Raw genomic sequence first — 15,903 nt, 5'->3', positions numbered from 1 at the left:
GATATTGACTTAATCAACAATTACTCGAGTCATTTTATCAACACAAAACTTTAAAAAAATTAAAATAAAGATACAACCCTAGAGTAGATGGGATTGATGACCTATATCTCTTGGGATAGGATTAAAAATCGCAAATTCTGTCACATTGAGTCATTGACATCAATTTCACTCAAGTACTAATCTTAAGAATCTGCTCTGACAATCAAGTTAAACAGTATGAAGAAAACAAAAGTTACAACTTTTCAAGATATATTGCTTGATAATCGAAGAGAAGAGACGTTTCAACATCTAGAAATTAAACCAAGATTACACGAATTAAACAAATACACATTAAACAAAAATATCATCATCATGATAATCATGGACCCAAAAGTAGTAAAAATTCGGTCATTCGATTCAAGCACGTTTTCCACTACTAGGATTAGATTTGGTGCAAAGTATCCAACGACCCTTGGCTCTTCTACGCTTCAACACAGCTCTTCCATTAGTAGTTCTCATCCTCAAACGAAATCCATGAGTCCTTGCTAATGATTTCCGAGATCTGTTCCTCTTTGTTTGAGCAAGTTGAAACTTCTTCCCCGCCCTAACCACCAACCCCCGCCGCTTCACCGCCTCCATCCCACTCCTTGAACTCAAGTCCAACCCCAATGATGAACCTATTACACCATTTTACTTTCAATTTTCTTTTTATGTTTCTTATTAAGGCATTGTACTTTGAAATATCTACCTAAGTGTAACATTGTACTTTCGATCCTTTTCTTATTGAAACATTATACTTTAAAAAGTCTACCCAATTATAGCAATGAAATTTGCTACGTATATGGATGAGATTGTTATAATTGGATGGATTTTTCAAAGTACAATGCAATTATGTTGCTCTTTCTTGCATTTAACCCTTTATAAAAAGTTAAGTGGATTGAGTTTTCTTAAGAATTGATTAGGTTTGGGTCAAAAGTAGGTGTTTAGCAAAGCCCTTTTGGTCAAGACTCAAATTAGAAAACTGCATTGTCCACTATGATTGATTTTGTTTTGTGCGCACATAATCCTTTAAACAAAATACAAATTAGCATAGAATTCAACTAAAAATGAGATGTATTTTGCATATCTATCAACCAAAATAGTAATTTCGGAATCTTGATTGGTCAATCTCCTAAAACAGGATAAACCCTAAATTTCAGTGAAATGAATCAAAACCCCACATACTCGTTTAACCAAATTGCCCACATGAAAGAATGGGTTTTTTCTTTAATTTCATAACTGGGGAGATGAAAATTTACCTGCGAATGTGGATGAAGATGAAGATGAAAGAGAGAGTGGGGAAGAAGAAGAAGAAACGAAGGAACAGTGGAGAAGCCCAGACGTGTTTGCGGAATTAGGCGCAGCAGCAGCTGGTTTTAGGGAGAGAGAGCTTCTTGTTACTCGTGAAACATTGAGGAAAGGGAGCGAAGCTGTTGTACTGTGTGCTCCAAATCTTGTACACACAGATGATACACACGCCATGTCTTCAAGATTTCTTGGTTGCTGTTATCCTCTTCCTCAATGGCAACAGCCTTATCAGCTCTTCAGAGAACTGGTAGGGGTATTTTAGTAATAACGTTGATGATGAAAATGGGCTAGCCAAGCCGAACTTGGTATTGGGCCATAGTTCGGGCCTTAACATTCTCCTATTTTAAATTTAAGGGTGCAACTTTTTAGACAAATTATACTAACTGGTATGGGGTAGTATGTAAGTATGATGCTTATTATTTTTATTTTTATTTTTTAATTAGAACCGTCCCTATTAAATGTTAGGTATGGCATTTGGTCCTTATTAGATCCAAAAAGACTATATTATTCTTTTCTTTTTGTATGGTTTATTTCTTTAATCTTTTGTTAAAAAAAATGTTTAATAATAAGGTGGGTCCCACCCCCACCACACACCACCCCACCCCACCCCACCCCACCCCACCCCACCTATATTCTCGTCCTTATCACTCACCCTCGGGTTGCCATTTCCAGTGAAGCCTCTGACAACCCACTACATTGTTCTTTAATAAATCTCAAATATGAAAACCTAACCTATCCATTTAAATCAAAATCCACATCCAAAGAATCTAAAGATCTTGCAAAAGGTCAACCTGTAACAACCAAACAAAAAAATGGTGGAACCTGCAAAACATCCAATCCTATGTCCAAGCAAAAATGGAATTGAGCTAAAAATACCAGATTGAAGGGATTCAGGTCAAGAAACAAATTCATTCAACCCCTAAAAAAACAAATAAAGTCAGGATATGAAATCTGGAACATTGATTTCTTCTGCATCTCATCTTCTCCTCAAACATCTTCCACAACTTGTTTTTCCACAGATGAATTTTTCCATGGATTCTTCACTTTATCCAAAGCAAACCACACCAATACTCGATTCATGGATCCTATACACTAGATTCAATCCATTACCGTAAATTAATCTTTTTCATCATACTGATATAACCCTAGCCTACGAGTTTTAGAAGAAGGATATGAATCAGATGAAGGAGATGAGTTTGTTCATATAAACAGACGGAGTTTTGATGGAACAGACTGAAAGCAACAAGGGAGGAGATGAGTACGAGTATAGGAACGACATGATATTTACGTAATTTCTTTCCCAGATTGAAATCTTGTTGAACATCTGTAACCATTTGTAATCAACATGTTCAATCGAAATCTACCGATTGTATCAGGGTCGACAATGGACCTTCAACATTTGACAAGCTACCTCTGTTGGATTATGTGTCTAAGCCCATAACTATAATTGGTATGAACTTGGTTTGATAGTAGCATAGTCCTTTTGGGTTGCCTTCATTTTAGCAACTTGACAATATGACTTATGGAGAGAGAGGTTAATAAATGATTTATTAATATATTGTGAGAATAATATATTAATTATAAATCATATTATTTAATTAGTATTTGATCAGAAATTAATTTAGAATTAATTTTAGGATTAAAAGAACCGATTAAAAGAACGGTGACTGTTTTGCAAATCATTGATAGTTGCAAAACTGGGCTACTGGACTCCTTGTTAGGAGTGGACAAAATTCTATAGGGAGGCCCTATAGAATTCGTCCAAGGCCTTCTAGTGGGAGGTCCATGGGTTTCTTAAGCCCTAAGGAGGAAATTAGGGTTTCCTCCAAAAACCCTAGCAACTCATCAGCTATTTAAAGACCCCTACACATAGGGTTTTCGGCCAATGCTTAAATCATAGAAACCCTAACCGAAATTCTAAGAGTTTCCTTCCCTCTCCTTCTCATCCTCTTGCTACAAGTGTTTGTGAGCCATTAGAGGTGTAACATTTGGGGCACTAAAGCTTTCAAGAGTCAAGATCAATCAAGGAATTCTTGTTATTGCTATATAATAAGCAAGGTAATATTCTTAACCCTTTTAATATATGAATTTTGAATTGTATATGCTAGATCTAGGGTTATTGCTTTGGAATTTCTTTTGCATGTTCAATTAGTGAAAAACTTAGATCTAAAGCAATTATGGTTGCATGAACAAATAGGATGCTGTTATGTTCAAAGCCCATCAGTGGTATCAAAGACTAGGATGTTTTCAATTGAATTTGATGCTTTTGTGAATTATCCAAATTTGAAGCAAACAGAATTCACATTCCGTCTGCTGAACTCGACGAGTTCAATGAGGAACTCGACGAGTTGGCTCAACTCGACGAGTTCGTAGCCTGATTCGACGAGTTGACTCGTCAGATGCTTGATTTTTCGATATTAAGATCTTGTTTGATTTATGATAATTACCATAATTCATTTTTAATGCATTAAACTGAATTTTCTGATTGGTAAACTGATTTCCTTATCAAATAAGATTGATTTTGTCAAATTTTAAGATAATGACAAAATTATTTTATAAATTTAATTATTTAAAACTTGATCTAGTAATTTTGAAAAGTTTCAAAGTACACCCTTTAGTTTTGGAATTTAAAAATTTAATTAAAAGGTTAATTTTGAAATATTAAATTCTAAAACCCTAGTATTTTAAAAGTTTAAAATACACCCTTATACTATTATAATATTATAAGTTTATATATATATATATATATATATATATATATATATATATATATATATATATATATATATATATATATATATATATATGAAAAAGTTAGTCTTACCGTTAGTAGGCCTCATTCACGAAGTTGATCTATAAGGAGAGTATAAGGAAACTGCCTATAAAATAGCGGTTGAATGGGTGTCTACTCTCACCCACCGCTTCCTTGATTGGTGGAGGGTCGTTAGCCGAACGGGTAGGATAAGACATTAATCTTCATTAATAAGTATAATGATAAATATAAAGTAACTAAATGTTTTTATAAATTCTGAATCTTAGTTACTTTAGGAAAATATGAATTTGATGCTAATCCATGAAATTGCACATTGCATTTTGTCAAGTCGTTAGTGGAGTGTGTGTGTTAACCGGTACACTAACTTGGACTAAAAAAGAGTGGCAATGGGTAACTTGTAAATTATCATTGATGAATAGAGTGTGTGTGGTTAACTGGCACATTGATTAGGTGGTAAATGACATTGTGAGTACTAAGCTAATTTGCATGGTTATTCACACCTTGTTTGTGATCCTTGGTATCCCAGTTGCAAAATTGAAGGGCATAATCGAGATTAAACATGCCATTAAAAAGTTCAATTAATCTCACTAGATCTAGGAGTTTCATTTGAAACTTAATTAGTTTAAAATTTTGTTTTTGGTGGTGGAATTGGTAAATCGTCATTTACCTACCTTCAAATAATTTGCAATTGGATTACGACATCCCTCTTCCGAATTGTAAATTATTGTGTTTAGTCCTAGCCTTAATATTTCATTTGGGTGTTATATTAAGGATTAAATCAACTAACTTGAATTTTTCCTTTGTAGATGTCTAGTTCTGACAACTATGGTCTTCCTTATCCTTTTGGAAAAAGCTTTCCTCATGAAGATGATATTCCGCGTGACGATCAAGGTGAAAGATCAATCCCTTCTTCGTGCTTTGGTGAAACTTATCTTCCTCCACCTCCTCCAATAATTCTCCCTGACCCACAATTTCGTCGACTTGAAAAGTTCAAGATCACTCAAGCCCTATTGGCAAGAAAACACCAAGATGGAAGGTATGTGTGTGCACACGTCTTGGAGATGAAGTCACACATTGATAGACTAGGGATGTTGGGTATCGTTTTCCGAAAGGAGCTAGCAGTTGACTTGGTTCTTCAGTCACTTCCCGAATCATATGGTCAGTTTGTTAAAGACTACTATATGACAGATTACGATGTGATCCTTATTGATCTGACTTGTCTAGCTAATTGTTTCTGAAGCAACAATGCTTTGGCGCACCTGTCAAGTGGATTTGTCTGGAAGATCTACCTCCCAAATTTCTATGAACATTGGTTATGGCAAAGGTGCTAGTCCGGAAATGGTTTCTCCTCCTAAAGGAGAGAAATCGACCATGGTCGAAAAGTTTGATCATAAGAGAAAGGCAAGTTCAGAGATAGTCCCATGTGTCATTCCCAAAGAGTCCATATGTTTCTATTGCCAAGAGAAGGGGCATTGGATGCAAAGCTGCCATATGTACCTGAAAGATCGCAAGGATAGTAAAGTCGAAATGTATGACTCTACTTCAGGTAAGACCATTATTTAACTCTATTAAATTCCTATTTATAGATTCTTAATACATGATGTGACAACATTGCATTTTGATGTTTTGTAGGATTGAAGAAAAGAAATGAAGCTTAAAGGAAGACTGATCCGAGTCTGGTCGCGAAGAGATGGATTTCGATCGCATGGTTCGATGATCAAAATTTTGAGTTGCTACTTAGGAGTTGTGATATATTGCTTAGGAATATTTAGAAACATAGTTTTCATATGTATTTGCGTTGTAAGGACAAGTTTTTCCACATTTTTTTATAAATAAAGTAAAATTTGATTTTATCTTATTTTACATTTCCTTGCAATAGAATTTATGAACATTGGTGTTTATATTTCTATTGTTAGCAATGTTGAAATGGATTTGATTCTATATATCTTTTGTGGCAGTGTCATAATTTACCAAGTAATGAAGGATTCTCATCACCCAAGTTTCAATTGGACAGAAACTTGGAATCATATGATTTGAATTATATGATGTATGAGAATCTTGATCCTTGGAAAATTAGGACTAACTCCTTGTTCACATCTATATGTGAGTCAAGTGAAGGATGTGCACTGGTCAGATCCACCACAAAGAATGATAAAGACTATTCGTCATGATTTACAATTGGTTCAGTAAATATGGTTATGCTTAAAAGTTTAAGTACAATTCTAATACCTTGAAAAGTTTCAAAGTATAAGCAGAACGAATAAGAAGAATCAATTAGGCAGAAAGATAAAAGTTTCTTCAATCTGAAAGGAAAAGAGAGTACTTTAGTATCGTGTTTTATGATCATCCTAATGACTATGGAACCATATCACGATTAATCCTCTAAGGACATCTTAGTGCATTAGAATGGCTAAGAAGAGGAATCGGGAATTATTGAAATGGTTAAATCAAGAAGATGAGTCATACTTCGTTCCAAAATCGAGTCTTAGAGTTACACTCCAAGATTGTGCCTTGAGTGACATATCCTAATTAGGTTTTCAACACCTCATAAAATGTGGAGTAGAAATGTTTTCTTACTCTTGCACATTTGAAATTGGTAGTTGTGGTGTTTTGGCTAAAACAAAGACCAACTTAGACCAATTACATGAAGTATTATCTTGATAAGAATCCGCACTAACTCTTAAATATTTGTTTGTTGAAGAAATGTTCTTTGACAGAGAATCTTATATGACAGGAGGTTAGTGGGAGTCTTAAATGGACTTGAATAGTTTCAAGAACTAATCAAGAATAAACCTTTTAGTAATCACTAGCACACGACTTAAGGTTGACAACCTATCGTGTTGACATATTCTTATTTCTGTGCCTATTCTAGTTAAATTGACTATGCATGTGAGTTCTATGAGTTCTCATTTGATTACATAAAGGCAAAACACCTTGATCAGTGAAAGTACATTGATCTGTATGGGTGAGCTGCTCAATAACTTGGAAGCACTGGTAGGCCCTTGTGTTGCCAGATGGCAAGAAATTAAGATTAAGCAAGTTCAGTCCATATGAGTATGAATTTGTCATAAACCTTGTCTTTATGATAGTGGTTGGAAATGACGAATTCACATGGATATGAACACATACACCATAAAATCTAAGTGGTAAGAGGTTTCTCTCTACTTTATAAAAATGATTGTGAGGAAACGCTTTCACTAGTGGGTTTTAAAAGGATTAGAGTTAGCAGTTGTGATAATTGCATTCTCAAATTCGAGTATGATTACGACATCCCTTTTCAAAGTTCGAATTGTGAGAAATGACATATAGTTTGAACATTCGGGACTTATTGCTATGAGTTCTAAAAAGGTTTAGACACACACATAAGCTATCTAATGAAAGGTGTATGAGCTTAAGAAGTCTAGATAAAGACTTATGAAAGCATCACGTATCAAAAATATGAACTTTGGTAAGAAAGTCAATAGGTATTGATTTCTAGAAGTCCGGTTCATTTCTGGATACATGTCAAAGCTAGTGGGAGCATAATTGTCATGTTGGTAAAAACATAATTGTTATGCTAGTGGGAGCGTGATTATTGTGTTAAGTGTTACAAGTAAGCAATGTTGTTTATAGGAAACAAAGTTCTAAATTTGCAAAGTTGTAGAATTTGGAAAGTGTTTCGCTATAGTAAGGCTTAAGGGAGAGGACAATTATACTTCATTTCAAATCTAAAAGTTTAGATTGATATTTAATCGAACTTATAAGTCATGAACGTATATGAATGTCATGTTGAAATGTTTCAACATATGAAATTCTATATATGGGAATATTTTAGCAAGAGATTGATTTAGTATCATGTATTTGTGTAAGACATTATGAATCATATCTCATATGCTTTAGGTATAAGATTGATTACATATGCTATAATATTCGCCTGTTCTGATTTTTCCAAATTCCTAGAGCATTAAGAGGAAAAAGGACTAGAACCATATATGAGTGGGGTTGTTAAACAACTGTCAAGGACAATCTAAGGTTTACCAAAGATTGGTTGCTTGTGGACAGTTGGAAATATAGTAATGGATGGACCATACTGATATAATTCTGAATAGATAGGATTCTATTTATAATGGATTGTTATATGGAAAGTATGGAAATGTTTACATAATGGGAGTTGGATATTAAGAATTTATGTGTAAGTTAGAAACTTTAATGGAAAAAGGATGTTTAAGGAATGATCTTTGGATGTGAGACTTCGTTTTTGGGGAATTGTCTTGTAACAATCTCTAATGGAACGTTTTGTAATATCGTAGGTCAAGTGTATGTGACTTTTGTGCCTAGACATTACAAAATGATCATTGCATGTAAGTTTAGACTCTAACAGATTCGAGTAGCGGCAAGAATTTGGTATTCTTAAGATTATAAGGATTAGGGAATTGTGAAATGAGCATCATTAGAAATGTGTGTTCAATTGATCTATTTCACAAGGAAAGGACCATAGATAAACATAGTGTGCATGCTTCGAGCATAGGATGACTATTGTTTTAATTAAGGTATTAAGTTCATTGTTCGAAACATTATACAATGAATAAGGTCTAATCAATGTGGTGATTAAATAATAAGTGTTTTATTTATATTCAAAAGTTTTGAGACCATATTGAATTTGGTTATTCTTGTGTTTTTACTTCCCAAATAATAAGATTACTCAAAAATCCACAGTGAATCATACTTTGGAAGTATGTAATGAGGTAAGACTGACATGAATCCGACTGTAGATTGTCTAAGTGCTTAGACATAGCAAATGTTTGCTGCAGTGTTTGTGAGTACTCCTGAAATAAGAATTTGAGTATTGGATTAAACCCACGCTCATTTAAATCACTTCATGGATTTTATGACGAGTGATTATGAGACGATAATATCTTATATTCTTGAAACGGAGACATATAGTTGTTGTTTACAAGTCGGTTGTGCATTGATAATACATAAACGCATCAGTAACTTGATGTTATAAAACATATTGTTATGTGTTATTTAATGAGTAAATAGTACAAGCATATGAGTCGAAGTTTATCCGTTCCTTTAGCCCTAACGGGAAAAGCGATATCTGTGGGCCCCTCGATGATTTAGTGATGACACCTTAAGCGCTTGGCCAAGCCAGGACTAAGTGGATGTGTTCAATTGTAGTCTGAGTTAGTTGTCGTAAATCTGAAATCGGGAAACAACACATGAATATAGAGAATAATTATAATCCATGTCTCATGTCCATACAATATCTTGTAGAGCGGAGGAGTATTTGATCCCTTATCTAAATGACGCATTACTGATAAGATCAGAGTTCGACAACGACTTTTGAAAGCTACGATTGTTGATCAGATTCTGAAGTCGTACTTGCAATTATAGTTATTAGACTTATCCAAGTAGAAGACAACTATTGGATTAGGTTTCTAAGCCCATAACTGTATTTGGTATGTACTTGATTTGATTATGAGCATGGTCCTTTTGGGTTGCCTTCACTCATGCAACTTGATAGGATGACAAGGAGAAAGAGAGAGAGAGAGAGAGAGAGAGAGAGAGAGAGAGTAAGATTTATTATATGAATAATAAATTGGTACTCAGAATGATTTTATTAATATATTACAAGATTAATATATTATTTGGAAATAATATTATTAATTAGTAATTAATCAGAAATTATTCTAGTAGTAATTTTATGATTAAAAGGAACTGATTAATAATTGAGGGACTATTACACAAATCGTTGATAGTTGGATAATTAGGCTGATGGACTCCATAGAGTGGAGTGTATGAAATCCTAAGGGGGAAACCCTATATATTTCGTCCAAAGGGCTCTAAGGAGGGAGTCCATGGGCTGCTTGGTGCCTAAGTAAGTTATTAGGGTTTACACCTAAAAACCTTAGCAACCACAACTATTTAAAGACCCTCTAGTTAGGATTTTCGGATCTATGCATTCTAAGAAGAACCCTTGCTGATTTTCCTTACCTCTCCAAGTATTCCTTTGCATTGAGTGTTTCTGACTCCATAAGAGGTGCAACACTTGGGGCATTAGGATTTCAGAAGTCTAGATCAAGCAAGGACTGTACTTGTTATTAAAATATAACAAGTGAGGTAATAACTAAACCCTAATTTATATGTCAATTTCGAAATTATGTATGTGATAGTTTCATTTTATTTGCTTCTTTTTATAGTTTATTTTAGCATATTTCATCCATAATCTAGTTAATTTTCATGCATATTTTCCTTTTTGTTATTTTATGACTATTTCGGGCACTTTCTAGTTTCGTGAGCTTTATTGCAGATTTCATGGAGACTAGTGGAGCGGGAATGTTCGGGACGTATGGGAAGCGATGAGATTTGGTAGACAAAAATGATGTTAGGCTTGGTGATTGTGGAGATGATGCATGGAGCAAGCTTGATGGTTATTTGAAGGCTTGGAGAGAAATAAACTTTAAATTTGCAAGATGTGGGAGTTTATTCAAGCGTGCGTAGATTGTTAATCGGGCGATTTTACGAGCTATGAATCATTTGGAGAAGCCAAATTGGGCTTAAATTGAAGAAAACTTGAAGAAAAATGGGCTAGGAGCTGATTGGGCTCGCACTGGGCCAAGTGGGCTAAGCTATGGAGGCCCAAAACCTCAAAGATGCTACATTCAGGGACCACCTGCGCAACCCACCCGCGCAACAGCACACGGGTCGCGCAACCTCCTGCAGGGGTAGTTTCAGAAATTCTTCTTTTGAGCTATTTGAGGAAGGTTGGTGCCCATCTTTTGGAGACTCTTGGACATCCGATTTTTGGAGATTCTCTCTGGAGTTTTGAAGACTTTGGAAGGCTAAGAACACTTGAAGAACATCATATTTTTACCTCTTGATTCTTGCTTAACGTTTGGTACAATTTTCTCTAACTTTGTTTCTTTGAGTTTAGCCATGCTTGGCTAAACTAATCTTGGTTGACTTTTGGTTAATCCTTTGAACTTTTGTTGAATGTTGAAGAATCCATGAATATGTTCTTGAATCTTTATGGGAATGTTTTGTATTTTAATATCTTATCATTACTTGTATGTTTTAGTTCATGAGTTTAAATGTGTTTGTGGTGATTAGTTGGCTAATTTCTTGATTAAGTAAAGGATCCTCAAATTAGTAAGCAACAAATGATTTTTGTGTTGTTTTTGCTTCACACAATCATAAAAAACATTTCCTCCAACATGGTGGTGAAAGCATTTGACCCCTCTTGGATTTGGTGACTTTTTGGTTCTTAATGCTAGTTGACTTTCACTAATTACATGCTATTTGGAATTAGTGACTTTGACTAAGGAAATTGTTATGAGCTTCTCTAGCCATTTCAACAATTAAGAAAAGTCTAGGTAATCTCAAGCTCCTTGGATTACTATAGCCAAATTAAGGATTTAAATCAAAGTATTGCACCATTGGATTCTAATGATATGTTCATCAAAAGTCAAAGTGAGGAAACTTTAAGTCAACCATCTCTCCCTTATTGATTTTACATCAAACTCTTATTTTTGTTGCATTTGTCTATTTAAATCATAGTTAATTCTAGTTTGTTTCAAGTATTTCAAAACACCAACCCCCCCCCCCCATTTTATTTTTATTATCATTTTACAAGTATTTTTACAAAGAGATTTTTCATAGAGTTATAAATTGAACCAATCTCCGTGGATTCGATCCCTTTACCACTATACACTATTTTAGTGTGTAATATTTAGGGTTATTATTTGTGTTGGCCTCGACACCACCAGTATACTAGTCATAGGGTTTATGTTTTGGATGATTATTTGCATGTATAAATTGAGAAAAACCTAGATCCAAAGCACTAGGGTTGCATGCACACCATAAGAATGATGTAGTAAAACCCATCAGTTCAATGATCCGGAGACGGTGTACAATATCATACCTCAAGAGGCGATTTGTAGGAACTTAGAAGATAAAGTGGTTTTGAGGAGTGATGTCATGGCTATTTGTGATCTCTATTGTCATTTTATGATTTGTGCCAAAGGCACAAAGTCTTTCCCGATGGAAATCATACTTCACTAGGGTGGCAATTAGCCCCATATCTTCGCTCTTATCATAGACGAGAGGCCTCATTAGATTTAGAGGGAAGTGTCATATTGTATGTTTTTTACCCATGACATTGTGATGTTGGCTAAGACTAGGGCCAAGTTGAATACTATGTGAGATACATGGATGCCAATTTTGGAAGAGAATAGGTTACATATCAGCACTGTTAAGAATGAGTATATTTGGTGCAATTTTAGGGGACATGAATGAATAAGAAGTAGATGTATGTATCAAGGAGCAAGGTTTACATCTATAGAAGAGTTTCAAGTACTCGTGGGTCTATGATCCATAAGGGATGACATGGAAGTTAAAGTTACCCGACACATAAAGAGTGGTTCTCGCGTTTAAGTTCTTTACAAGTATCGACAATTACAGCTCTGACCACTTCTGATCTTTCTAGAGGCATGTTTGGAACTGCGTCTTTGATCACAGCAACAATAACGTCACCAATATGAGCATATCGGCGATTGTTAGCTCCTATGATTCGAATACACATCAATTCTCGAGCCCCACTGTTATCTGCTACATTCAAATGGGTCTGAGGTTGAATCATATCATTTTTTATCTATTTTTTACAATACAAAGGTCAAAGAAAAAAAGAAATATTGTTTGTCCAAAAAAAGAAACCCGCACCCGCTATTTTTTTTTACCCAAGGCAAGTCTTTTGTGATAAAAAAGGTTATGATTAAACTAAATATTTTTCTACTAGGTGACAATCAGGCATAGCTGTCTTTGGGGTGAAGCCGCTAGTTGTATGAGTGAGACAAGTGGTCATAATCAATTTTAGGTCTGAGGTGCTACTCGCAAGAGTGGGATAAAATACGAGTGGTAGTGTAAGAATCAACCTCCAAAGATTTTCCAAGTTTGCTAGCAATGAGACTTACATCGTTCCTATTAAAAAGTTAAAGTAGAATGCCAAAAATATTAACCAAATCGATACCCAAGCATGATTTTATTTTTCAATGAAAACGTCTGAATCCCATTTGCGGAGAAAGAGTCGGATACCTTTGATTTTCCATATGCCCTTTGGAAGTACATAGTTCATAGCCGCATCGTTGTAAAATTTAAAATTGGACTTGGGGTAAAACTGTTAATATTTGACAAACTTAAGGGATTTGTGACAATATTCCTATATTTGTTAAACTTTTCATTTTGTTTGTCATCTGACGAATACATTAGTAAAATATGATTACTAACTACGATACAAATAAAACTCAAATGGCTTCTAGCCCAATGGTATTAGGTGCTGTTCTCCCTTTTTAAGATCAAATGTTCAAGTCTTGTCTGGGAAGTAGGTGAATTCAAAAATAGTTTAGACATAGATTATATTTGTTGTTAAAAAAAGGAAAAACTAAGATACAAACAAATATATTGACATGCGTTAGGGTATGGTTGGCTTATGTGGGTGTAATAGAATATTTGTACTTTGAGTTTTATTAATAGGAGCTTGTTTGAGTTGGCAAAAATTGTTAGGTCTTTATGCCAAAAACACGAATTATACTTAGACCATCCTTCTTCACCTTCCTATTGAACTTTAGTGCAAGATCATCACCTTCCTCCATCTTTCACCAAGTCTTTAAAACTATGTTATACCATCTTTCATTTAGAGTATGTGTGACATCCTAAAATTCCAACAATTTTAAACTTTTCAAAACGACCCCGTTTACTATTAAAATGTTTATAAAGATTAATGTTCTCAAAACATTACTTAAAAATCAATGCCTCCCAATATCAATGACATAAAATCAGGATGTGTACGGTCACACCTTCGCCTTGCCACAAATTTCTGAACCACCTGAAACCAAAAACCAAAAACTATAAGACCAAAGCTTAGTGAGTTCCCCCAAAGTACCAACACACAAACATATAACATATACCAACAAAAATCATACATACATGGCCTTCAACATGACTGGAATGTCCCCACCAGCCTACAATCCATTTGGTACGCCCAGAAAGCCTTTAGTCTGACCGGAACGCCCCACCAGCCTGCAGTCTATCTAGTATACTCACAGAACCTTCAACATGACTGGTACGCCTCACCTGGCCTTCAGCCTATATGGAACGTTCTCCGGGACTTCGACCTGACTGGTACGCCCTACCGGGCTTCAGTCTATCCGGGACGCCCTAGGTCTATTGGCCTTCAACACAAAGCAGGACTGCCTCAACCCAACCGCAAACGATATTTCAACATATACATATCAAAAACACAATAAGCCCAACAAATCATAACAACATATCAACATAACATTTTTGGGTTTGTTGACTGACATCACAAAGAAGTGCAATCTCAACCCACCCACACTATGGTAAAATATACACAACTAATCATATAACCAGTCAACAGACAATCAGACAGATCTATAGAGCACTGAGCATAACATCATCCTATCTACGAGGATACAGATTTAACAGATCACTACAATACTCAATCATACGATAACATGTATAACAATTCAAAGGGACGACCTTGGTGCCTTCAACCCGAAAGCATAGTGAGGAAAACTCACATCGTATTGTCGAAACATACAAATGATCCCTGGCTGCTAGCACCCCATCAATAGTTGATCCCACGAATAATTTCTGACTGCAGATCCGCTAAAATCCATGCGCTATCAAATACCACAATAACAACCCATCAAAATCTAGCCCCTAACTCACACTATGAGTCCAAATTAGGGTAAAAGACCTTTTTACCCTTCCTCAAGCTTGGCCCAAAGCCAAGGCTCAAACTACATGACCAAAGGCCCAAAAGATATCCCAAAACCGAAATGACACCATAAGGCCCAATAAGGCCTAAATATCCAAATTGGGCCCAAATCCATCATGGACCTATCCCGAGAAAGCCTAATATCCAAAAAGGCCTAAAATATCCAATGGTCAACCTTACTCCACTTCTGGTCAATGTCAAAATGTCCAAAAAGTCAACAACTCAAGAAAACCCAACTTGACCGAGTACGTCCCGCGTATTCAGCTGGTACACCTAACGTAAACCCTTTGGCGCCAGTACGCACAACGTACCAGATAGGTACGCCCAATGTACTCCTCTGAATCCCAACTTCACCAAAAAGCACTTAATCACTTAATCCCTTGCTCCAAACTCTCAGATCTGATTCCTATAGATGACTTATCACGTAAAGTCGACAACTTTACTTGCATGCATGGCTTAATAGGGCTCTAGAGCTCAAAAGAGCTTAATAAAAGATCTTGACACATGCATGAGTCTAAATAAGCAATAAAGATCACATTTTTGTGCCTTGGGGACTCCTAAAACGTCCAGATCTACAAGATCAAGGCTCTGAAACAAGCTTAGCTCACAAGGACCAACCAAAAGAGGCTACAATGACCATAATCAAACCCAAAAGAAGATCTAACCAAAGAGATGACAATATCAAAGCTTTTTACCTTAAATAGATTGCAAAAGATGGAAAACTTCTAGGTCTACAAGCGCCCCCCCCCCCCCCCCCCCCCCCCCCCGATATGGTGATTCTTCAACAAGCTCCAAGCTCTTCAAAGTGCACAAAAATACTCTAAGATCCTTCACAATGTTTTCAAAGCTCCAAAATAAAGGCTAGGGTCGACTTCTAGGGTTTAGGAGGCTGAGAAGTTGATAAAAGACGAGGTTCATGAAAGAAATGAGGTTTAAATAGGGTCAATGACCAAAAATTAGGGTTTCATGCCTGAAGGGAGTACACCACGCGTACCCCTTGGTACGCTCGACGTATTCAAGGACCACC

General features: G+C 35.6%; 1 protein-coding gene across 1 annotated transcript; it reads right to left on the bottom strand.

Annotated features, from left to right (window-relative positions):
• Positions 1-230: 230 nt before the first annotated feature.
• Positions 231-1,551, bottom strand: LOC111892065 (50S ribosomal protein L34, chloroplastic). The gene is made up of 2 exons (XM_023888129.3): positions 1,278-1,551; positions 231-656 (listed from the first exon to the last, which is right to left on the bottom strand). The coding sequence occupies exons 1-2, from the start codon at positions 1,498-1,500 to the stop codon at positions 397-399; spliced, it is 483 nt and encodes a 160-aa protein (XP_023743897.1). The 5' UTR covers positions 1,501-1,551; the 3' UTR covers positions 231-396.
• Between the last annotated feature and the right edge of the window lie 14,352 nt (positions 1,552-15,903).

The sequence above is a fragment of the Lactuca sativa genome, chromosome 7, assembly GCF_002870075.4.
Source record: "Lactuca sativa cultivar Salinas chromosome 7, Lsat_Salinas_v11, whole genome shotgun sequence".
NCBI classification, from domain to species: domain Eukaryota; kingdom Viridiplantae; phylum Streptophyta; class Magnoliopsida; order Asterales; family Asteraceae; genus Lactuca; species Lactuca sativa.
Note: the sequence above shows the minus strand (reverse complement) of the source record. Positions and strands in the feature narration are given on the sequence as shown.

What these genes read in the sequence shown, in the direction of transcription:
- LOC111892065 (XM_023888129.3), bottom strand. Translation starts at nt 1,500, where the DNA reads ATGGCGTGTGTATCATCTGTGTGTACAAGATTTGGAGCACACAGTACA. An exon ending in ATCTTCATCCACATTCGCAG is followed by an intron (nt 657 to 1,277) that starts GTAAATTTTCAT and finishes ATGGTGTAATAG; the next exon opens with GTTCATCATTGGGGTTGGAC.